The sequence below is a fragment of the Neolamprologus multifasciatus genome, chromosome 12 (genome assembly GCF_963576455.1).
Source record: "Neolamprologus multifasciatus chromosome 12, fNeoMul1.2, whole genome shotgun sequence".
Classification (NCBI taxonomy): Eukaryota; Metazoa; Chordata; class Actinopteri; order Cichliformes; family Cichlidae; genus Neolamprologus; species Neolamprologus multifasciatus.
In genome coordinates this window covers 29438645-29464253 of record NC_140450.1, presented here as the reverse complement: position 1 = coordinate 29464253, position 25609 = coordinate 29438645, and the positions used below count along the sequence as shown (strand labels likewise).

The window sequence follows — 25609 nt, the reverse complement described above, 5'->3', positions numbered from 1 at the left end:
AAATCTAGCTAAATAATTTATAGACAGTATAGTTGGAAAAGTCCATACAACTCAGTTTACTTGCTGGTGGATTACTTGAATGTACTGGCAACTGTGCCTCAAATCAACTTTTACATGCAGCAGGCTTTATTTCTGATACTTTAAGCCTATTCAGTATAACTGGTCATACTCTACTAAGAGCTGCATTATGTTAATACAAAGTCAGTATTTCCTAACCCACATCAGAATAAAATCCCTTTATTTTCATCCATCCCTTCTCTTCCACTTATCCAATCCCTTTATCCCTTTATTTTCAGTGGTCAGAAATCATTAGCAGGGTTTTTAACCGTGAAACAGCTGCTACAATATATGCTACAGCAACTCCATGGGATTAAAGACTAACAAATAGAAGTGGATAAGAAGCAATTCATTAAATGCCACCATTGTGTCAACCTGAACCTTCTTAAACATTACATGCAGTGATTGGAAATATGCTTTAAAAACAATGCTTTAAACAGCAATAACAGCAATACTTTAAACATGCAGTCCAAAACATCAGAGTGTTTAATGATTGAACGATTATTTGACACAGTTACACTGATTAAATTCAGTTAAAGAACTAGAAATGTGGATTATGTGTAACTGGCCTGCACATTATATGAAAGCAACAGGAGTCTGTCCACTCTTGTGTTATCTTCAGCCTTCCCCATTATTCAGAGACAATTATAAATTGATATTTGTTTATACATTAATACATTTTTGATTCACATGCTAGGGTTACTGTTATCAGCTTATACACATATACAGCCAATGATGCTTCCAAAAACAATAACAATTAAAATCACGCCAGGTTAGTAACCGTCAGCTACACTAACTGAAGCTTTTTCTGATGTTACCAGTAGATTGTACACACTGCAAACCCAAACTAGGACAGAGTTTCTACTGACTCCATTGTTGCTGCCAGTATAATGGCACATGTACAAGTAACATCAAACTCATTCACCCCATTAGTATTCCAAAGTCCATCAAAACTAACAGATACTGCAAATGTTAGAAACTAAAGCTAGTCGCTAGTGACTTACAACCGTGTGCAAGAAAGTGTTTTCTTGATAGTTGTTTAAATCTCACTTTTTGTCAGTTCTCACATATATTCAAATATTTCCCTATTTCTCCATAAACAATAAATGCCATGCGATGTGCCACACAAATACCAGATACAATTGAATCGCTTTGTTCTTTCTGTATTTGTTCATTAATTGTTTTAATCCAAACACAGATCAGCTAACAGGTATGGCAGAATTTCATCTTTACAAAATTCAGATCACTACAGTACTGGCTGCCTAAGACACACCCTGTTGTACATTCCCCCACCTGAGTCAGTCAGCCACACGGATTAGTGAGTTTGCCTACTGAACTCAGGTATGTATAAAAACAAATATTTTTTTGGACAGAAAACCCCCACATTCAGAGTATGCAAGGCACATTAAAGCAGAACTCCATAGAAGCTGTTTCTAGGAAGGTCTCTGGTAATACTATTCATAAAATCTCAATGTGATGCTGGATTAGTGATCTTAGCAGAACACTCTTCATCTCCGCTTGAGGCTAGCAGCTCCAGGCTGCATTTGCCACAACAAGCATGAAATACCATGGCCTGTGGCTGTGAGCCAGCATTTCATGGGAAATGCTGATGCTAGTAGAAATTATGAAATTACAGTTAGATCCACCCAATGTGAGTGCATGATTCTTTTTAACTCATAGTGTTAACATAATGTTGTAACGTTTCACCACTCATCATGACTTCTTCAGTCTCAGCTGACTGCAGGTTTCCCCAATCCTATAAACAGTACACTTGCATAATGACTGAAACTAGCACCACTGAAGGAACAATGGGCTGTGAGGTCAGTTCCTAAATCATTGATATGCAAATTCTCATGACCAATTGGTCCCCAAATGTTGATTCTGTTCATCAGAATCAACTTTTGGGGATGCCTTAAACCTCAATTTCCTCTAAAGCGAAGAGACAACTTCACTGATTCACAAAGACTGCATAAAAGTCATTTCACTTTTCACTTAATTTATTACCTCATAAACACTTTAAGTGAAATGAAATTATCATCTCAATCATTTGTTAGAAGCTTTCTTCAGTTCTGAACAATATTCATGCTATTTAGAGCCATTTTGAGAGTTCAACAGGTGAAAAGCCTTTGGGCATGGCTACATCGTGATTGTCATTTTGGCATTTATCTGAATCAGATAAATGCCTTTTCAGCTCCACAAACCTAAAACAGTGCAGATGACACATTTGGTGCAGAGCCCACAATTCAGCGAATAGTACATGTTACAGACTCTGACCTGCGATGTCGCTGGGGATAAAATAAATAAATAAATAAATAAGTAAATTAAAAATCAATTTATTTGGAGAAAGCCAAACTATATTCTCCTGAATAAACATGTACACTCAAACTGAACACTTTAGAGAATACAAATCTGACATTTTTTCCCCTGGCACCTCGTGGACTGCTTGTTTCAGTTTGGTCAACATCGACAGCAAATAAAGCAATGCCTGCAAGCACAACCCCTCCATTTACATCACAACTACAGTCCCCTAGAGAGGAGGGTATTTCTGTTACCCACCAACCCCCCAGTGTGTTGAATCATCCCATGTGCATTAGCCAACGGAAAATGAAAAATGACTTGAGACAAGTTGATCTTTCAACTGTACATTTATTTCCAAAAGGCTGCATATACATTTGCAAATTCTACTGTACAGAAAACATCCAAAATGTCCATAATTATAGATACAGTATACCGCAAAGCTGCCCTGGCATTACCAAACATAGCTGTTCAGCACTAGAAAAGCTCTGCAGCCTATTCATTATTATAATCTTAAATACTTTTTTCAACTTATACCTTTAATGTAAGTCAGTATGATTAATTGTTCTTTTTTTTTTTTATCCCCATCTGTACTTTACAAACATTCACCATTTACAGTAGTTAAACAAGGCACAAGAATAGTGATATGAAGCCGAAGGCCATGCGTGAAGCAGGAAAGAGCATCGGACCGACCAACTCAGGTGACGGGAAGTCATAGATGCAAGTTTTTGTCTCATGAAACAGGGTTAGTCTTACACCAAAGCATTATACACAGTGAAAATATGTTTGTGTAAGAGTGTGTATGAGCTCACTTATCAAAGAACTGAATTTCAACGTGTCAATGGGATACAGTAGACACAGCTGATGCACATCCAGGATGAAGGTGCACGTTGAGTTTGCTTGTGTGTACCACACAGACAAGATGCTCTTGATGCGACATAAGCCACCGCTAAGCATTACAAAAGCACACGTTTCCTTTTCTGACACTCCGCTTGTAGGAATGAAAAGCAAACTCCAGTTAGTCACAATTAAAAGATAAAAAAAGACAAACAAAAGATTACCTTTCATATTCTTCACTTCACAAGCTTCAATTACAGAATAAATGAATTGAAACTGATTACAAATGCATAGAAATGATGCAGGGAAATAAAAGCGGATGGATGTAACCTTTCACATGTACAGTGCCAACGGTGTATTCCAGGTGACCATATAAGTTGTGATGAACCACCGAGCAAGAGTTTGTTTCCCTCTCTTTGTTGCAAAAATAGTCAAGAAAATTGAACTTAGATGAAAAATGCTGAAGGACTAGATTCACAGGTAGTCTATGTACCTTGATCAAAAAGTATCAGCACCTGGACCATAAAAATCATTTGGTTAGTCTTCTCTTCTGCTATTCTGAGACTGCTGTGTGGAACTGCCATTAGTTGTACCCAGCATGAACAGGAGATCAGCTAGTTTTGGATTTTTAGGGGCTGAATCCCAGTGTTTTCCCAGTTAGTATATCTGTAACTTTGTCAAATAATAATTGATTTAGTTAGTTATTTAGTTACAGTAATGTAAGCAATATAGTATTGCCTGTTGTGTTGTTGTATAACAGTGGCAGTGGTTGATCTTCACTTGTTGCATCAGACCAATTTTGTACTTGCTAAAGACAGTGTGATAAAGAGCTGAAAATGGTTCAGTTGTTATAATGAAGAATTCGTTGTTTTCCTTTTCCTGATACAAAAGGCTGAATAAATAAACAACAAAAAACATCATTTGTAGTGACTCAGTCATTCAGTTTATCTATAGCCAACATTTTATTATTCTGAGTAGGCTAACATCTATAACTCTGTATGTTTTAGTAATACCAATGAATGCCAAAGCTGGGGATTGGTCTGAGATTCTATTTTGTTTATTTTCATCCAAATCTGTTACTGTTACTGAATTTCACTATGTGTTATAATGTAGAGGTTAAAAATGACACATTTTCTGTTTCTCTGTCTTGAAAATGACTCAAAATTTGAAGAGTTGGTATTTGATTGAATGCTGAAATGTAGCCTTACTGGAAAGTGGCATCCTTACCTTCAAATAAAACCAACACACAGTTACAGTACATTTAATGGTTTTTGTCACATTAGCGTTCAAAGATCATGTTACAGGAAAAAACACAAACAAACAAAAAACCTTTCATCTAAAATATTCAGCTACAGTGTTCTGCCCAGTAAATCTACCTTCTCTCCAAATTGTGTTCAAATTTGCTTTTGGATAGAAACCTAGCTATAGCACACTCAAAATTGCACACTTTGTGTCTTTGTCCTGATAATGATTTAAGAGTTGAAACAGGTCAAATCTGACATATTTTAAGGTATCAAATGCTAAACATCTGAATCATACCCATACTTAACTCCACTCTACTTACCTGTAAGTATACCAAACACACATATGTAGCCTTTTTGTATATTAGCTATTCAGGTTAGCTTAAAATTGCCAGATTATATTGTAGTTTTTTTTTTTCCCTTTCATTTCTTCACTTGTGTCATTGTTCTTTCCAGTTTAGTTTTTATTAGTTGCAGTCTTTTTAATTATTATTGTATGTATGGTATATGCAAAAGGCATGATTTAGAAAAATCAGTGCTGATAAGCAAAAAAAAGTTTTTCTAATAAAAACACAGATTTTTGGAAAGCAGATGACTCATACAGACATCCAAATCTATCAATGTTTCAAGTTATGATAACAAATTTTATCAAGCTGACAAATAAAAACTAAGAATATTGCATTTATCTGGATTCTTTTTTAGTTTCAAAGTTCACATAATCATTTCAGTTAGTTTGATTTTTACCCTCACAAGTCTAGATTTATATTTTGATTTTAGTTAACAAAAATGTTTATCTCTGTTTATTTTTAGGTTTAGTTTTGTTTAAGTATAATATTGATAATAGCAATATTACCAACCTTCTGGTCTACATGTCCACATTACGTTTTATTTTACATAAAACAATAAAAATGTATCACCCCCTCTGATTTTTTAATGCTGCATCTGCAAACAGTCTAAAAGCACACAAAACCTGGCAATTAGTTTTTTCAAAATAAAGTACATTTTCTTTTGCCAACTTTTTATCAAAGTTAAATTAAAATTAGATTTCCATACAGTTAGCGTGAGGCCTGTAAAACTGTAAAATCATAAGCTAATGTTGACAACAAGATGTTTTCAGAAAAATTCAATATAGGTGCCGGTTGGGCTGTTCCATTCGCCTGCTCTCTGTGTTACCTCATTGTATTTTGTTTTTATATCAGCCAAATGTTTTTTGGGTAGATTTATGTCTGATTTATAAAAGTTTACAAAAACAGCTCCCACAAGTCTCACCGACAAGTCTAGGTAATATATTATAGCTTAAAGTCACTTAAGACCTTAAACAACCTTTTAGATATGTGTGATAAGTGTTTAGTTTGGTTAAAATTCAGGTCTGTTTTCCCCTCCTGCCATCATTCAACTATTCTAACCTTCCACTACAGCTCCACTCTTGTCACTTCCTGGCCCTCTTCTGTTAAAGTATAAATTAGTGAGACTCTCGGTGGAATTTTTCATTGCTAGGCATAGAGCAAAGGACATTCCGTTCACCAGGGTTGCAGACAGAAATCTCAGTGGCACATATCAGAAAATTCTAACCTGAAAGTTCACGGCTAGAGACTGCCAGGAGTACGTGCGAAAATATAATTTTGCATAATTTGGCCTTATTCACCCAGCATGCACCTCTCTGGCAAGGTGAAGGCTGTTATGAGACCCGCTGTGATTTCAGTCATACAAATCTCTCTGCTGCAAGAACACTGGGTGTTGTTTTTGAATATATCTGATGTAAAAAATACATCAGATATATTCATCAGAAACGTTTCTCCCACAAAACGCTACGTCCAGATGAACAGAATCAACTTTTGGAGATAAAAGTACTTAATTGAACCTTGAATTAAGAGTCTTAAATAAAAACCACTTTTCTACAAACACCAGCTAAAGCTCTGACAGCTTCAACCTTAGTGTGTGTTCAAATATAAAGATGAGGGGTTAACGGTATATACTGTTACTGTATGTTATATATGTCTGACACTGTCTGTATTCCTTTGTTGTTTTTTGAATAATATGAAAATATGTGACCTCTACAGCCGCAAAATGTCAGTGTGGTGTGTGAGTTGTGTACTTGTGTGGGTGGGTGGTAGACGTGGGGGCAGCTGGGTGTGTCGGGGCCTGATATGAGGTCTGTGTGACGGGTGTTAATGGTGGGAAGTGGATGATAAGACGTAGCGATGACCTCTCCGCGGTGCCAGGAAATGATGTTTTACAGCTTCCTCCCTCTCTATCTGCCACAGGAGGCAACTGTAATGAATTGTAATGCCACGGTTAGAAATCTCACTCTGCCACATTACGCCACAACCAACGGCTTGTTTTCTTTCTTACTTTTTTTTTTTCGAGTACAACTGGGGATGATATATTTATGATTATTTTTTGCATAAATGATCACATAAGTGCTAAAATTTCGGTTTTGGGATTTTTTTCTCTTAATAAATAAAACCAGGTGATTTTGAAGATACCTGCCTTGAAAGTTCACTATCACAACATTTAAGCAATCAGGAGCTTCCCATTAAAAATATAACAGTGGACATTAAAAGAAAAGAAAAACTAGCTTTTAAGTCCTTTTTCATTTGTTGACACGGGGAGGGGAGTGTCAGATCAAACATAGGTGACTAACATTACGCCACAGTTGTATCATCTTATTTGCATATTCAAACTTATATGCAAGCGTGTGGACTGCTGGAAAAGGAGCTCCCTTCTCTAACGCGGGTTCAGACAATAGCAGACACAAAGGGGAAAAAATTCACAACAACCTAAATTAAAAGAAGTTAGAAACAAACAGAAAGGACTGAGTGGAAAGGCAGACAAAGATTTACAGTCCAGCCTCAGACGGGTTCTTAAAAGAGAGGGGCAGATCCACAGCAGGTGCCAGCTCACCTCGACCTGTTGTGATCGGTCGCCGTGTTGAACACTGGCACCGTCTACTCACCTCGTGACCTTCTACCGCACCGCGCAGTGTGTTGTCCATCACTGACTGTGTGCGTACACAGATATATACGTCAGTCTGTCAGTTTTTACTGGCTCTCTCTCCTCTCTCAGCCCGTGTATTCAGAAGCACAGTCCTCTGTATTCTGACTGGTTAGTCTGCCTGTTCCGTACAGACTGCTTGCTTCTATGTGAATCGAGTCAGACTCGCACTCGTCCTGGTCCTTGGGGGAACTTTTGGAGTGGATCTTTCCAATCTCCTCCAGGGCACTGGCTAGAGAGTCAAGGTCAGAAGTGTCCTGGTGACGAGCCTCCCACAGGCTTAGTATGACTGCAGACGGACTCCGCTGCTTTGCAAAATACCCCAGGTTTCTGTAGAGGAGCACATACAGGAACATGAAAGTAACTGTTTCTTTACAGATGCCACATGCAACGAACTTGCAAAAGACAACAAATGTTTTAATGACTTTATCAGGTGGTCTTAAAGTTTAAATGTAAATGTGTAAATCTGCTAGTAATCTTCGCCTGCTTCCTATGTGCACACATGCTACAGGAGTCCTTACACAATAGGACTTTTCATTGTACAACCAGTTAACCAGAATCTACATCTAAAACTGTATGCTTGTCACTGTGTGCCTATTGGTTGGTCGCTAGTAACAGTCACCTACATAACACTGTGAGATATTTAAGGCCCCATCAACTGTCAATCAAATGGTGAGAAAAGTTTCACTTGGGAGACACCCACTTCATGTTACTAACAAGTATTTTGCCTGATTGCGCAACAAATCATTGAATTTCACTGACATTCCTCTGTCGTTACATCATTGCTGCTCTCCTTTTTGAGCACACCCCCCTTAACTTTAAAATCATGGAAAATGATCATTATGTTCTGCAGAAGCACTTACTCAGGTTCAGCTAGGTGATGCATGCCCACAGTAGAGGTTCATGGCAGCTCTTTTTTTAAGCCTACTGTATCCACACACATGAATTAGCACAACATTTCTTGAATGCTGTGATGGAATCAGCAGAGATGCTAATCATGTCGCGATGATGGATTGGACTGTTACTGAGGCTATAATCTTGCCAAGACCCCAGTCACACAGACCTAGTGACTGATTGGTGACTGCCTGGCAACCTGGTTGCTAGGGGGGGAAATGTATTTCCTTAAAAGCTGCAAGTAGCTGCTGTGCAGGAATCATGCAGGAATAAAGACAAGTCAGTGTCCCCCTGGTAACCAGTTAGGGAAAAATTTGTGTTCTTTAACTGGCTGGCAACCAATTGGGAAATACAGGGTGCTGGAGGTTTGCATGCTTTCAGTATATGGAAGCAGTAGAGGAATAAAGAAGAGGCATATGGTGCTGCAGCAAAAGTTGGTACAGAACATCCCAATTGTCTGTTAACATTCAGCAACTACTCGTGGTTGTGAAACTGTGAATAGTGTGATGCAAATAACAAACAGAGACCATTTGCCTTCAAAGCAAATGATCTGGTTTCAGCAGTGAGGAATAACTTTAACCAGTAAGCTCCAACAACCACTCACCAACGTGCGCAGAGGATGCCTAACTTGCATGGAAAAACATTTTTGATCTTTTGAAGCAGTTTCTAATTTATCAGACTTGATTGGTGATCCTTTAAATGCAGTCTTTTGGTCTTGTGACCATAAAAATGAATGCTGAGGCTTTTTTCCCTGTTCCCCATCACACACCTAAAGTAACTAGCTTCTTGAAGAGTTTAATCCAGACTGGCCGGGCTATAGCAGTGCCACTGACATTAAAGTGATCCGTTTTTGTGTAAAGTGTTTGCTGGCCTTAAAGAAAGAGAAGAAAGACGTCTGTTTCAAGCAACGTTAGAACTGTGTCTCTGTCTGCCTCCCCCTCATCACTGCAGGCTTGTTTTGGACAGTAAAGGTTAGCAGCTAACGAGCGAGACTAGAGTGAAGGCACAGCTGCATTTTGAACTTTTAAAGAGCCTTAAAAAAGTTAGAAATGAACTTCTGTATCTACTGTTCTGGCTTCATGTAGTTTACCAGCTACTGAGAGCATGAAACTGGAAATTTCACAGCAATGTGACATGTATTTCAAATCACATTTTATTTCACAATGAAATCTGTTTCTAGAAGGGCAGACCTGGGCATTGTGCGTGTGACTTCAGTGGGGTCTTAAACAGTCTTCAACTAAACTCCGCTTACTGTTTTTTGCGATTTTGTGGGAAATCACAAGTCAGCTGGCTGCTATTAATTTTAAAGTGACTGCTATTTTTCTATATTACGTACGTTTATGACAGATGTCAGAGTACAGCCTCAAAAGACGTGAGATCACATTAAAAAAGAGTAACTCATGTGGACGTCTGAGTATGTATTTACTGACGTCAGAGGTAAAGCTGTCCACTTTAAAGCTGTGTTTAAGGTTTACAGTTTGAATTGAGGAATACAAAAACTTGACAGATCCAGAGCTGGAACGGACATCTGAACCTTTGCTGGCAAAGCAGAAAAAGCAACAAGGACCTTTGACCACGTTATACACATCGAAAGATGAAGCTGCCAAGAGTAGCTTTGTGACTTCACAAATTCACAAAAACAACTATAACTCGTTCTCTGATGGGGAGATTGTCAAAGAGTGTTTGATGGACTCTGCTGCACTAATACGCCCTGAGAAAAAAACCCATTTGGAATATGCCCCTCTCCAGGTGAACCATAATAAGATGGATTAAGGACAGTTTGGAAAAGTTGGAGCTTCAGTTGAGTACTAAAGCGGACAATTTTGACTTTTTCTCCTTGGCTCTGTGATGTCCGTGATATAGCCCATTTCAGCCGATGGCTGTCCAAGTCAGGCAAAATGTTGAACTTTTGAAATGATGCAAGATAAAGTAAACCTGGAACTGAAAATTGGTACTTTTGCATTGTTTTAAACACCAGGAGGTGTTGTTTAAGTCAGTATAACTGCTGGACCTGTATTCTTCTCTCAAAAAGGAGAACTCACATCCACACATAAGGAGACATGATCCAGAAGACGTTGGTTCTCTCGGATCTACTTTCATATGTGAACAAGCATTCTCAGTGATGAAGTTTAACAAACCCACATTAAGGGCCTGTCTCAGTGATGGCCACATGTATTTCCACCTCAGGCATCAAATCTGACTTGAGCCCTGGTGTTCCAACCCAAATAGATTTCTTCCATTGTTCTTCAGTCTGCATGCCAAAGTATCCTTGGGCAAGATGCTGTGATCTTAAGCAAAGTATTAAGATACTATCCTTCACACTCTCCGATGTGTTTATTAGAGTGTGAATGTTCTCACTTGTTTGTACTTGTATGAATGGGTGTGTAAGACTAAATGAGGTGTGTTGTATAAAATGCTTTGAGTGCTCAAGTAGAGTAGAAAAGTACAGCAGTATACAAGAAGCAGTCAATTTGCTTTGTACAAAGTTTGAAGTCTTTAACTTTTGCAAAAACATGCACAGTTGTCTCTGGCACTGCTGATTACATATTGGTAAAATGTTGACATTTTTAGGTAGAGATAGGATTAATAGAGTTCTTATCTTGACAGAAATTCTTGTGCCTTTTCCACGGTGCAGTAAGAAGTGCAAAAAACAAATGGAAGTAGAAACAGAAACACCGTGTGTAGAGTTACAGAGAGCAAAAACTTAATGGAAATTTAAAAAAGCTCAACCACTAAACAGCTACTGAAAAGAGATAAGATAAGAACAAAAGTATAAAACATAAGCATAAATCTTAATATCATTATATACAGTAATTGAAAAAGGCAGGAAGTAGCACAGTGTGGGTTAAATTTTTCAAATGTCAGAAAAGGGAGGATTTATACTTTCCCTGTTTCCCAACATCCACTCTTATTATTAGTAGTTTGTAAAGAAATATAGGTACTAATGAGCAGACCTGCGTTCAGCTAATTCATCCCAGTTTCTCATGTTGCCCACCCCTGTTCAAGGGACAGCAGACCATTACAAGGTATTTTATAACGGTCATTGCTGCAAATCTTTGATTTGTTTATTGTTAGCTGACTGTGCATTTACACATTATTTAAGGCAAATTTTTAAGAAATGGCAAGAAGAACCCGTATCCGTGCTACTCTACACAGTACTCTGAGAAATCCATCGTGGCCTGTCATAAATCCTGTGATGTTTTTCGTCTTTTGTTAGTTTCTTTGCATTTTGTCCTGTCGGGCTGTGTCTACTTTTATTTGTCTTTGTTGTGACTTCTTCTCTTACTTTGATAACTGTAGACCTTTTGCTGTTTTTACTTCCTGTCCTTGTCTGTTTTCCCTCCACTGCAGTGATGACTACCCCGCCTTGATTGTTTTCACCTCTGTTAATTAGCTCCATCTGTTCCCAATTATTCCCCCTCCCTCTCCCCCAGGTTGCCTGTTTGTTCTCCTTTTGGCTCCCAGGTTTACATTTAAGTGATGTTTTCCTTTGCAGATGATGTCATCTTTTATTTAAACATTTCAAAAACTGAATGCAAATACAGTCATCAACATATGCACGTAATATGTTGATGAAAATGACCAAGACAAAAATTTTACATGGTAATTCCAACTGCGCTTATATTTTATAGTTGAGTTTTTAATACAAAAACACCAATTTAGGCCTGCATGACTGGGGCTAAGGTGATTAATTTCACAGTGACTGCCAGCAACTGCTCACACCTGAGTGGAAAACACTGAATTTTCCCTAGCCACCAGAAGCTGCCAAGTAAACTTGGGACAAAAAATAAGAAAATTTGTGTTTGGTTGATTATTTCTTTGTTGTAACAATCCTTCTTGCCAAGAAATCTGATACTGTTGGAAAGCCAGCTTATTTCCCTCAAACAGTGCCAAACTTGTAAGGAGGATGTATTTGTGGGTTGAGCAGCAGACCTGAGTATGTGGGTTGCATCAATGAAAAACTTGCAACATTATCTCTGCCACTGCTAAACAGCTTATTCTGCTATTGGCTCTTGTTTGGTGCTGTTTATTGGATTGGATGATTGAAGTCTGAAGACACAAGACATACTGGCAGTTTAATCATTTATTAATTTAATAATTTACCAAAAAGGAGCCTCAGCAGAGTTCAGAAGAACCCTGGTCACGAGCTTGATCACACACGGGAGGGAGGGACTTCTGGCACATGCCAAATCAAACCAATCAATTGCATATAATAAAACAGTTAAACCTTGGCCAATAACCTCAGAAAATTCTTTTTGTTTATTTTTCCTGTATATCAGGTTAATTCAACTTAGTTTCATCTTGTGGTTGTGAAACCACTGTTTTAGGACCCTGATTATGGAATCCACTAAAAAACAATAGTTACCTATATGGGCCCCAAAATTAATCGTTTAAAATCCTAATATTAAACCCATTTGGGTCATTGAATCCCCTTTATTTGACTCTTAGAAAATCAGCATACTGAGTGCTGCAAATTAATAGAACTAAAGAGTGTCTCGGTGCAGTAAACACAACCATCTGCTTTTCCATGTACCTAGAATGAAAAGTTCGACCCTTTAAAAATAAATTACCACTGCAAGTGATTACCACTAAATAGAGTTTGCTTTATATTTCATTCTCAGCTTCTGCCAAAGGAAAGGAAAACTAAAGCTTGTTGCCATGCCAATACAGTACAATGCCTTTGTGTCTCACTGAGCAGGGAGTCCAGCTGGGGGCAGTGTTTCACTGCCGCTGTGTGGTTCTTCACAAGAGACACAACATCAAGCAGCACAAAAAAAACTGCAACGGTTGGTCACATTAGGCTCAGTTCAAAGCTGCCCAACTTGGAGAGGAAAGCTTATCTGGATAATTTAGAAATCCCAAAGGACTCTTAGATAGCAGCATCTCATGAATCATGCACTTAACAGGAGATCATAGCTGACACCAGCTAAGGCCAAGCAAAGACAACAACTGGGCCGAGGAAATAAGAGTGCAGCGTCTCATCAAAAATGCATATTTGTGTTTGGGAGAAGAAAAAAATCAGGTAAGAAGTAAGTGGTCAGAGTGACAGAAATGTTGGAGGCTCACTGGATTTCGCGATGTTTATGTTTCACAAGTAGAGTGGATGTAGGGGTCAGAGTGTGTATGATGTTCCACAGCATCCCACAGTCAGTTACACCACGTGCCATACAGTTAAACAATCAGCCGTCTCTTGATGCTCAGGGAGCATGAGGAACCTGAAGCTACATTCAGCAGCTTATCAACACCCACAGGAGTCTTATCACTGTCATCAGAAGTGTTGGTTAAGTTACTTGAAATAAGTAATTAATCAGTAACTAATTACTGATTACTTCCCCCAAAAGTAATCCAGTTACTTTACTGATTACTTATTTTCAAAAGTAATTAGTTACTTAGTTACCTTTTAAAAACATGATTTACAACCTGAACAGGTGATAAAGCAATAGATCTTTCAGCCCAATTCTACTTTTTCTGCATAATCCATCATATAAAATGTAATCAAATGGAAAAAGTCTCTTTTTAAAATTTTTTTTATTAGTTTGAATCTTTTAACTTTATAGCAAATATTAAATTATATGCAACATTATCTGACTGGAAGAAATTTGTTTAACATTTAAACTTATTTTCTGCACATTCCAGCGCATAAAATAAAATAGGTTTTTGTGTTTACACTCAGTCTTTCAAATAGATGTAAGTAAAACACAGCAGAAAATAAATAAAATCAAAGACTAGCGGTCCTGTTGCTCTATTTTCACCTGCATAGCAGGAGTGGGGCAGGCGGATGTTTGCCCTGGTGCAGGTGTGCCGCATCGGTCAGTGGAAGAATCCGCGAGTTTCTCTGTGAATTGCCCATTACGTCGTTGCGCACTCGGTGCTTGCTCGGAAGTTTAGGTTTTTTTTCGCTGTTTTCTTCCCACGCAGTGAACAGCAGACGCTAATGTTTTTGTCACTTTTTACGGAATCAAACTCAAAGTAAGGTCAGTACTTCCACGCTTTAAACGCTGCACGCTCATACTTGGTCCCGCACTCGATATATTATCCATTGTTGATCTGCACACAGCTGTTGCCACGAACGTCGCACTCGCTTACATCATTGTCATGAGACACTCTCGCAAAAAAATCACGGTTTTAGTAACGCAGTAACGCAGCGTTCCTACGGGAAAGTAACGGTAATCTAATTACCTTTTTTGCAATAGTAAACCCTTACTTTACTTGTTACTTGAAAAGTAATCGGATTACCCATCTCTGGTCATCAGCCTGTGTTCATTACAGAGGGCACACACACACACACACACACACACACACACACACACACACAGATCATGCAGCCTCAAAGAGGATGCACATCATACACTCACCGATCTAAGTGGAGCTTTTGGGCTAAGAGTTGCCAGTCCTTGCCCTTGGCGTTGGCAGTGTCGAAGGTGGCACAGATCCTCTGGCGGATGGACAGGGGGATTTTGAAGGCCTTGGGCCCCGTCTGGGACGTGATGGTGCAGTCTGTCTGCATAAAAAATGGAACTGACTCCTTTTCGGTCTGGAGGAACAGAATAGAAGCAGACTAATTAGACCAGGGCCAGAGAGGATTTGCAACTTTGCAAATAGTTGAGGTTTACTGGGTCAGGACCCTTCGGACAATATTTTTACACATTAAAAGATCAGTAAACAGACTGTAAGCCAATGAGACAAAAGTGATTGGTGTATGGTAGTACTTCTCAATCTGTGGATTCCTGTGGCCTGTGGATCAAACCATGAAAACCATCTTTTGAGCCTACATGTGGACAGTTTAAGGAGTATCAGTTTTCTGTGGCCTCATTCTCATTTTCATATGACCATAACAAGACTTCAGATTTAATTTTTTTTTTTTTACCAAAACAGAATAAAAGTTGCGTCCGTCGGAAAAAAACATGGATGAAGGTGTGAAAAAAATGCTGTCATAACACAGGGGGCAGTAGTGCTGCATTTGACTGCCTTTGTGAACTAAACTTGGAGAAGAAGAAGAAGAGGAAGAAGACAGCACAATGACACAAGAATGCCTTACTGAGTTCACCGTCTGGTTTCTGCTCAGTGAGTGCTGAGGTCATAACTTGAAACATATTGCTGGATTGTGATCTATAAATAAAACATGTTAAAATCTTGCTGTGTGCTGTTTTCTTCTTTGTGTGTCCTCTGCACGTGCCCAGTGGAAGAGTTGCCTGCACTGGTTCAAATGTGGATGCAAGCCAGCATCACTAACATAGCACACAAAGTTAGTTATCACAAAGTCGAGTCAAGATATGAGCACCTTAACATAAAACAGCATGTGATTAATCATGATCATGGACCGTTAATATGTTTTGTTTTTTTTAATCACAACACTAAAGCTTAGAGAATAGTAAAATGGCTTTAAAACACTTGGAAGCCAACAGGAAGAAAAACAAGGATTCTGTAATTTTTATTTTATTGGTCAGTTTCTAAGAATCTGAGGATAGGCGTCACTGCTGCATTTAAAGTAATTAAAACAAATTTAAATCAAGTCAAATTTAATGTGGAAGTCCCGAAAAAATTTTCAATATGTTAAAAGCGCAGTAGACAAGCCTTAACATGAAATTACTTGTGGCAGCAGTTATGAAACCTTTGGGGGAAAAGGAGGATTGATTGCCCTGTGAGAGAGAGTTCATAATCAACGTTCAGTTGGTATTCTTTTTAACAGGATCTTTCACAAAACCAGTTTACTCATTAACCTGTGACCCTAATTTCCTTCGAGATTAATAAAGTATTCTGATTCTGAACCTAATATAGGCAAGTGATTTAAAAGGAAAGCAGTGTGCTGTTTGAGCTCTGTTACTAATATAATATCACTGAGTCCTCTCCTTCCATTTAGGTCTAACAGCATATAGTTGGAGTAACATTATAACATCTATGTCTTTTTACAGACTTAAGGCAATCCTGAGATAATGTAGCATGATTTGGATGGATTGAGTATGGTTCACTCTGGTGCAAAGAAGTGGTAAAGCTGTTTTCAATGATATCCGTTCAACATGGTGGCCCCGCATTGTAAAACATGCTGCAGACCTCTGGAAATGCCTGTTTGCTGTATTTACCAAACTGAAACCGCTGATGTTTTGAATTCAACACATCGCACCTATAAAAGCTTTTTTTCTTGTTCCTGTCTGACAAACTCCACTAATCATCAAGGCAAAATTTAATCAAACCATAAAAAGTCATTGTAAATAATATTTCACGTCTGACTGTGACTTTTATTAGTACTGGTGGCCTTGAGGTAGGACGAGCGCATTTGTGACTGGTTGTGGAAAAAGCAGTTGGGTGAAATCAATGAGCAGCACTCTCTTCTGCCTTAACAGCAACTGTCAAGGTGCTCTTGAGTGAGTATTCCTGACTCCTAGCTGCTCCGGTGGAGTTGTTCAGCAGCTGATAGAAAGCTGTTGTTACAGCAGGCAGCTCCCAGGTGTTGGTGTATGTGAACGTGAAGGCGGCTATTTGCCGGAACATGCATCCTCTTGGACAAACAGAGGTTAAAAAACACAAAGCTAATGCACCAAACAGCTGGATCTTGTTTTTGGAAAGAAGGGAAGGAAGAGTGCTCTCCTCGCTCTATTAATACACAGCTCAAGCTCAGGAGAGCTGGTCCTGCTCCGGTGGACACACTCCAGGAAGGTTACATAAAGGTTGAGTGAAAAAAGTGAAACACCCTCCCCACAGCTTCAGAGCCTCACCTCGGCCACAGCTGTATAGACCTGCAGAATCTGCTCATGGCCTTTGACCTGGCGCACGCTGATTTTGCAGGAGAGCTGGGCGGTGACAGGGCTGTATCTCTCCAGAGAGAAGGCACAGTGCAGGGGCTGCTGGTTGCTGCACCACACTTGGGGGAAGGAGAATTCCTGAGGAGGGAAAAGAGAGAGAATAGATCAGCGACATCACACTCACAGGTCAATATGACCTAACCCAAATTATACATTATGTTAATATAAAACCAAGTGATATAGTATTGTTGATGAAGTGTACAAATATAAAAAGTTGTAATTTATCTCTTCTGTTTATCCAATTCAGGGTCACAAAGGAGCTGGAGCCTATTCCAGCTACCATAGGGCGAGAGGCAGGGTACACCCTGGACATGTCCATTCACACCTATGGGTAATTTAACATCACCAGTTAACCTAACCTAATGTCTTTGGACTGTAGGAGTACCTGTATGCGTGTGTGTTATCATTCAGTCTATAAACACAACAGCTCAAAAAGTTTTGAATGAATTCTCATTAAACTTTGTAGGAGTATAGACTGGAGGCATGTTAACAATTCATTAAAATAGGGCTTACATCCACCAAGGTCATCAAGGTCAACTCAATGATTGATTGGTCTAAAATTGACAAGAAGCCTTGTAACTTAGAAACTATGATTCTTATGTTAAGTGTGCTGTGTATTGTCAACGTGTAGAACATACTGTATAAGATTGTAACACAACATGTCAGATTTAACCTCTCCTTCAAAGTCAATAGATTAATCCAGTGGTTCCCAAACTTTTTTGCTAGGCTCCCTTTGTTTTACAAGAAAAATGTTCTCGCCCTCCCACGCAAACACATCCTCCAACCACACACACCCATATTTTGTTTTCAAACTCCACTGCGGTTCATTTCCCACCTCAAACATTTAATAAACAATTAAGCAAATACAAGTAAACTGCAATAAAATCGGGTAGTAATAAAATACATTACTAACTCTTTTACACTACGTCCAAACCTACACGTTATTTTTGAAAATGCAGCTGTTTCAATGCATTTGGGCCTTTCGTCCACACGTAAACGGCGTTTCAAATCAACGAAAACTGAGATTTTGTACAGCTCCTTTTTTGCGTTTACCTGTGGACGAGGAATACAGAGTTCGTCACGCAACGTCAAAGGTATGTGCCTTTTTTCACATCACGCTGTGCGCCACGTTATTGTTTACATGAGATTAATTGCAGAACGGCAGATAGAGACAAAATACTGTTAATCTGACTATCTGCAGGTTTTACACGCTTACATGTACAAACGCAGTTACTGTTTCTCCATTTAGAAAGGCAGAGGCGTCACGGTGTAATTATTTTACATGTAGTTGTTTTTTTCCTGTGTAATAATATTCAACATTGCTATCAATACATTTTTCAAAAAATGCCTCTCTGTGTAAAATGGGTTTAAAAACATAAACAACTGTGGGATACTGTTTGTCCGTGATTTAGACAGGGGGAACAAATCGTGGCAGGATCAGCCTGATATTATTTGTATCCCACTGTAACACAGAGCTAACATCTCCAAAATGTTAGTCATTACAACAAGTGTTTGTTAACTAAAAATCTAGAATGTGGGATACTGTTTGTCTGTGATTTGAAGAGCCCAGCGTGTGCTCCCGACGCAGGGAAAACCAATTCTGCAGGGAGACCTATCTTGGCACTTGTGCAGGTGAAGATATGTTCCAACATATTTTGTTGGTTTGGAAACATATTTAGCGATGCTTCATCTCCTGCTTTGCGTTTGTATGGGCGCCCCGTCAAAAACCTGTCCATAATGTTAGCAGCGTCCAAGCGTTCTTCTTTTTTTTTTCTTTTCTTTCATACCAAGGGAATGATATATGGGGACTCTAAATATCATATTACTTTATTATGGCTTTGTTATGTACATTACAATAACAGGTTATAACAGTTAGAATACACAACAATGCATAAGTACATGTTTTTGAAAAAATTAAATGAACTGTGTAAAAAAATATTATTTATTGCTTAAGATTTAAGCAATAAATCTTAAGCATTTATTAAACAATAAAATTTGTTTAATAAATTGCATCCATTTTATTGTTTAATGATTTATTAAACAATAAAATGGATGCAATACATAAACCGTATTCATAATAAAGTAAAGTATATTAAAATTGGCTTCAACAGGGTAAATAGGAAAAGCCTTTGCACTTGTTTTTACTGCACTAGAAATGTCTTAAAGTGCATAGAAACCAATGTTATTCCCTTAAAAGTAAATACTTCCCAGAGAGTGAGTGGCCTTGACGGGAATTTGTGCTTTTGGAGTGTTTCGTGTTATAAAAGATTTTTGCCATTTTACCTTTTGTTTAAGTGCATCAGCAACAGGAAATCACAGTAACCACATTGCCACTTACTGGTAAAGGTGAGAATGAATAGGAGATTTGTACGAGCAACAGAAAGGCCAGTTACGGAGGTTTTTGGGGACAATGGATTATAACCAATTTTATATTTGATTCTCTGATATGACTTGTGTTCAACTTTTGTCTCTGCAGCTGATTGTTTTTTTTTTAACTTTTAAAAAAAGATTTGTTGAACTACATGCATGAGCAGTCGACATGAATGAATGTTGTAGTAAACAAGGTGATTCCACCACCACTGCAGAGTGCAGCTCGAATTGAAAGCTTTTGCTTGCTGAGCTCACTGTTTAGCAGGTTACCATGCACCAAAAGTGTTGTCATGCCTGCTCATGTGTGGTTTGCTTTGGTGTTGTGTTGGCTTGTCATTCACCTCCTGCCAAGCATAATGTGGCCAGTGAGGTTGGGCTGGGGGCTCTACAGCCATTTGTATTTGCATTTATATTTTTGCACAACTTGCATAAGCAACACATAGGATTACATCAGGGATTGGCTCTTCTTGACCCCCTTCTTGTTTTCAGTGGTGTTGGACAGGCTGATGAGGTCAGGCAGGAGTCTTTTTGAACTATGATGTTTGCAGATGACATTGTGATCTGTAGTGAAAGTAAGGAGCAGGTGGAAGAGTGAAGAGAGTGTTTGCATCCAAAAAAACTCCCCAAGAAGAAGATCACAATAAAGAGTGTCCCGCATTTTATTTGTTTTTATCGTGGCTGACAGTGTGTATAAAGCACCCGGACACTACCACATGGTAATTAACACATAATGCACCACCCTCAAGTGTGACTGTTGGCAATGATGCTGGTCACTTTTGTGGGCTATGTTGAAGAGTCGACAAAGATTCAACACAGAACTCTAATTGAGTTATAAGGTGGTAGTGAGTGCTACTATAATGCAGGGTTTGGAGACTGTGATGCAAGCAAAAAGCCAAGCGCTGAAGGCGTTAAGATTTTTGCTTTTTCCGTGGTTTAGAGACAAAGTTAAAGAGGCAAGGTTGAGATAGTTTGCACATACAGAAGAAGGATGTTGAATATGGAGCTACCAGGGAAAGAAAAGGAGCACAGAGAAGATTCACAGCCATGTAGAGGGTAGAGGGTAGAGGGACTCCAGAATTAAGCATGTTGATTCAGACTTTGTGTGGTAGGAATAAACCATTATTTTTGTGTTTTCCAGAGGAACTAGATTGTATCTCAAAGTTGTGATTACATGCTGAACTGTGAAAATTAACTGTTGCTGATTTCTTGATATGTGCTAAACTGATTTGAGTACTGACTGAATTTAATTTTCTTTTCTGTTGAATCAAATGCAGATGAAGTATTTGTGAAATTCCGGAATTGTCTGTGTCAAAGGTCACGGAGATGAAAGTCTGAACTGCACTTTAAAAAACAAGATAAGATACTAGAACTGAACAGACTCTGAAAGCTGGAACGACAGCTACAAAAACCTGGGTTATAATTAAACCACTACTTACTAACTTGAAAAGTTGTACTTGATCTTTTCATTCTTTAAACTGTGTTTAGGCATTTGCATGCACGATCGGAGTGCATTCTTCCACTTCTCATTTGCTCTCACAAACCTTGACTCTGGTAGGAGAGATCTGTAAAATACTTTCAGTGCCACATCGAAATGAGATGATTTGGGGCACTGTTCTACACGTGGCCACACCATCCCATACACAGCCACTTACATGAGGCAGGATGAAAGGTAAGAGTGGGCTTTGAAGTTTCAGTGATTCCAGGGTTTGATGTATTTATGCATGGAAATAACAACTGTTAAAGAGACAAAGAAGTAGTCATGATAAGATTTGCAAATAGAGCCTGAATCCCAGCAGAGTTACTCTGATAACAGAAGCAGCTGTGCTGTAAGCAGTCTACTGTACGGACGAATTAGGTGCAGACGAAGAAGTTTGCCTTTGATGTATAATTAATTTCAGTGGGGGAGGCACATCTTTGAGGAAATGTCCTTGACCTCTGTTCAACTCCATCTCGGCCATATCTGCAAAGTGACCTATCTGTGTGGCAGACTTAGCACATGTGGCTTTGATCTGGGCTGCCCAGTGCAGCTCACAGCAGAAGATAATGGAATCTGGAAGCATAGGCGACCGGGCAGGCGGGGGTGATGGACGTAGAAAAGCTGGGATGCTCTTTAGCTGACTTGATGTATGGCTCGGTGCTCTGCTATTATTCTGCAGCTGCTCGGGCGAAGCAGGTTGGCGCTGTCTGCCGTCCTGAGGCCTTCATAAATAAGGCGGTGCAGAGGGTAGGTGTCTTTGAAGCGCTTTCACCCTGTATTTACATCTTTAAGTCACAGCGGTGTTACAGTGAGGACAACAGGTACACAGAGGCCACTGATCTAATACAGTTTGCTCTTAATGGCCCTGAAAGCAAAGCAAACACAGAGCTATTAATCACTGCTCACATCCTTCTTCATGGTCCATGTGTAAGAGAGAGAGTGGGTGACTGTGAGCCACTTTACAGCAGAAGTCACACTAAAAGAGCAGTTTAAAAGACAAAATGGTGCAGAAAGACCAAAAACAAACGTAATTGGAACGTTATAGAGCCTAAATTAATAATTTTCTGCTGTGAGTGTCTTATTATATATGGGGGCATAGCTTAAAGAGGGCCTTGGGTTTGCACCAACCCTCTGAGGGCCCATCAAAATTGTGCTGTCATGTCAGCGCAACCATATCACGGTACTGTCAGTAGCTTCCCCATTTTCCAAGGGTTCCCCACAACACATAGATCCACATGTTTGATTTGGCACTGATTTTTATACCAAGTTTTCAGTCCTGACCCTATCCTCCCATTAATTATTTTTATCTTTTGCAAGTGAATGTTAACCACTACACTGTGGAGCATAAGTTGTTAATGCATGAGCATATCATGGTTTACCCTCCTCCCTGAATCTAATAATGACTAATTAAAAAATAACAACATGAACCGTACTTTTAATATGACATTATCAAGATCAAGATTGTTTTTCCCATGGACTTTTCTTTTTTATTCCCTCTGTTCGCCATCAAAAAGAATACAGATTTCAGGCACTTCCATTTGGACTGTCAGCACTGTGGGTGGACCTTAAGGGTCCAGGGACATAATAAAAGGCAGCTGTGGCTCCTCAGCTGAATTTTACCGACATCCTTTTACAACTAGGTGAAAGCCTTTAACACACATTAGCAACACTTCTCAGTAGTAACAACCAAGCTCATATTCAGGCAGTGACAGCTTAGTGCATCTGCACCAAAACAATGCAACTAAGGACACCGACCCCACCAGGGCTCAGCAGCTGATGGTGATGTACATTTCACACAATGACTGCAGAGAGCAGGTCATCTACTAATTGAAAGGTTGGTCGTTCGATCCCTGGATGTAGGGAAACGTGCTTGTATGAATGGGTATGAATGGGGGAATGAGACATGTTGTGTAAAATGCTTTGAGTAAAGAATCAGTCCATTTACCATTTACTTCACATTGGCCATGCAGGTCAAATCCAGGAACGACAAAGAGGTTTTGCAGCTAGTTTTAAATCATGACATCACTTGAAAACTTTTTTAATTGTCTGAATTTCTCTCTAAGGTCACAAAGATGTAAAAATATGCTTTACTTAGGACTGATGTATGTATTATAGATCAGAACACCTAAACTGATTAGACAAGAAAGAGATTAGCTGAGCTGCAGCCTAAGGCTGAACACAAAGAAAACTTAACAGGCTGTTCACATAAACCAAAATTTGAAAAGTTTGTTTGGACCTGACTGGCAAACTGTCAAAAGGACTGCAGGATGTCTTCAGTTCACTATGATTTATAAATGAGCATTTTAGATTCAGATGTTTCTTACTTACAAAATAGGAAAATTATACAAATCCATTATGGCTAATGGATTCCATACTCAGAGAAATAGATGAAAATGATTATACAGTAGAATTATTTCCCCTATAATAATATCTCTCTAAAATAAATGAGCTCACACTGAAACCCAAATGGCAACCAATAAAAAGCAGAACATCACAATCATTTAATAACATTTAAAAATGCAGCCTTGACAGCTTATGGGGAGGTAAGAAAATAATAAACCTTATTTCACTAAAATTGTGCAATGTATTATTGTGTATAAATATTACTGGAGTAATGAGTCAGTTGTCTGCTTAGTTATTAAATATCATTTTGTTTATAACAAAAAAAGAAAGATTCCTTTTTTTAATCATAAAAAAGTTTATTTTGATTAATTTGAACTATTCTGTGGTGAAAGTAACAGTCAATATGAATTTCTTTGTTCCCTTATATTTAAATGCAGATGTATTTTTACATGACAGTCATATCGAAATGTGTTTACAAATGTTCATTGTTATTAGTTTTAATTTTTATTTGGACCAAATATCAGTCTGATCCTGGATGGCCATGAGCCGATTATAGATGACTTGTCAGCTCATTGACTGTTGTCTACTAAACCTAACACCTTTATTTTCATTCTAGTAGTAAAATCTGTTTTATTGTTTTGTTCAGTTGTTTTTTCTATAATGTAGAAAAGAACCATTTTATTTTTTTAATTACCTTCAAGTTAAAACAGCAAAGCTGTGACACCAAAAGTGAAGCAGCTGATGGTACCAAAAACTGGAGTGTGCAAACTGATACTGTCTTTGTGAGTAAAAGTGGGTAACCAATAAGTATAATAAGAAATAAGAAATAAGAAATAATAAGAAATATTCTATACAAAAAGAAAAGAGAAGCTAATTCTGACAGCTAAGTAACAATTACTTGTTTCTGCCTGAAGTAATGTCAAATAGTGAGAAATGCTGCTTGTGTTAAAACATTTTTAAAAAGAAACAACAAAATTGAAATAATATTCACAGATAATATTTAAGTAATCTCAATCTCTCAATCTCAGGCGATTTAAATTTACACACACAAAATGTCATAATGTCATCTACATAAAAATTATTTTTCATAACGTCAGCTTAAAAAATTAAAACAGTCAGCAGCAATCAGGGGCCATAATATGGACCTCGTATATACTGTTGATCTTAATTAAATGTTAAGTGCTAATGTTACTAACGTTAATGAAAAGTGAACAACAATAAAGTTCTCTCAATAAGCATCTTACAACGTGGTTACCAGATTCAACAGTACAGTAATTAAAGCCAACTAGATAATCCCTAAAATTCATTAACAGGAAAAAAAAGGTATAAACACTCCTCAGACTGCTGCTTAATAAATCAACCCTGGGAGGAGCAGAATTTGCAGAAACACTGCACTAATTAGCTCAAGGGAACAAACTTGCAAATTACCACTTACATACAGTATATATTTTCAGTTCATGTTTTGTCACTTCCTGCTGTGGTTACCTGACATGTGGTAAAGGGTTTGATGCTCCATAGAAACTGGGGAACATCCTGGATGGACACCTGCAGGCTGAAGGTGTTCGCTCGGAAAGGCAACATCTTTGGCTCCTCGAGGAGCTGACCGCCTCTGGTCTTCTCTGCAGCCACCACTCCCTGAGGTGGAAAGGAAAGGGAAAAACAGCAGGACAGGCAGAAGACGAGAGAAAAAAGCAGGTTGGAAAGGTCATAACCCAGAAAAAGGGAAAGGGCGGTCAGGGGATGAAAGTAAAGGAAGGTAAAGCAAAGATTAAAAGAAAGGATAGAAAATGACAAAGGCAGAAAGGAAAGCAAAGGTAAAGATGAGAGGTAAAAAGAAAAGGAAAGGAAATGAAAAAAGAAAGCACAAGAGAAGAAAAGAAATATATGGAAAGGAATGAGAAAAGGAAGACGAGAGCATGGAGGGAGGAAAGTCAGAAAAGATGAGAAGAAAAAGAATCAGAAATGAGATTACTGCTAGAGAAAAATCAAGAACACAGCAGTGTCCTCCTTCCCTTTTGAATGTACACTACCTTTGCATATCAGCGGAAACACCTGTTGCTAATCCTTTCCTCTGTCACATCCGCTAATTGACTCATCTCAAATATTAGCACAGAGGCAGGCTGCCAGCGACTGACGTCAAGTCTCAACTGAACAAATCTTACAAGTCACACTCTCACATTAGCATCACGTTTGCAGGCTCGATGTGACAGCTTGAAGCTTGAATTTAATGCTGGGGGGGAACTTGTGTGAACTCGGCAGAGGATGGGTACGTGTTTGGCGGGAGGAGGGGTGCAAAGGTC

At 38.6% G+C, this 25609-nt stretch overlaps 1 protein-coding gene across 4 annotated transcripts in view; it reads right to left on the bottom strand.

The window, feature by feature from the left end:
• Positions 1–2683: 2683 nt before the first annotated feature.
• The window catches only part of unc5db (unc-5 netrin receptor Db), a 284478-nt gene continuing 261552 nt past the window's right edge, over positions 2684–25609 (bottom strand). For 3 of the 4 annotated variants that reach the window (XM_085180735.1, XM_085180733.1, XM_085180734.1), the window contains 4 exons: positions 24795–24944; positions 17033–17197; positions 14675–14853; positions 2684–7754 (listed from right to left, as the gene is read on the bottom strand). In XM_085180735.1, the coding sequence (XP_085036861.1) occupies positions 7493–7754; positions 14675–14853; positions 17033–17197; positions 24795–24944 (756 nt within the window). In that variant the 3' untranslated portion in view covers positions 2684–7492. The remainder of the gene's footprint in view (positions 7755–14674; positions 14854–17032; positions 17198–24794; positions 24945–25609) is intronic. The other variant, XR_014877264.1, reaches the window with a different exon arrangement.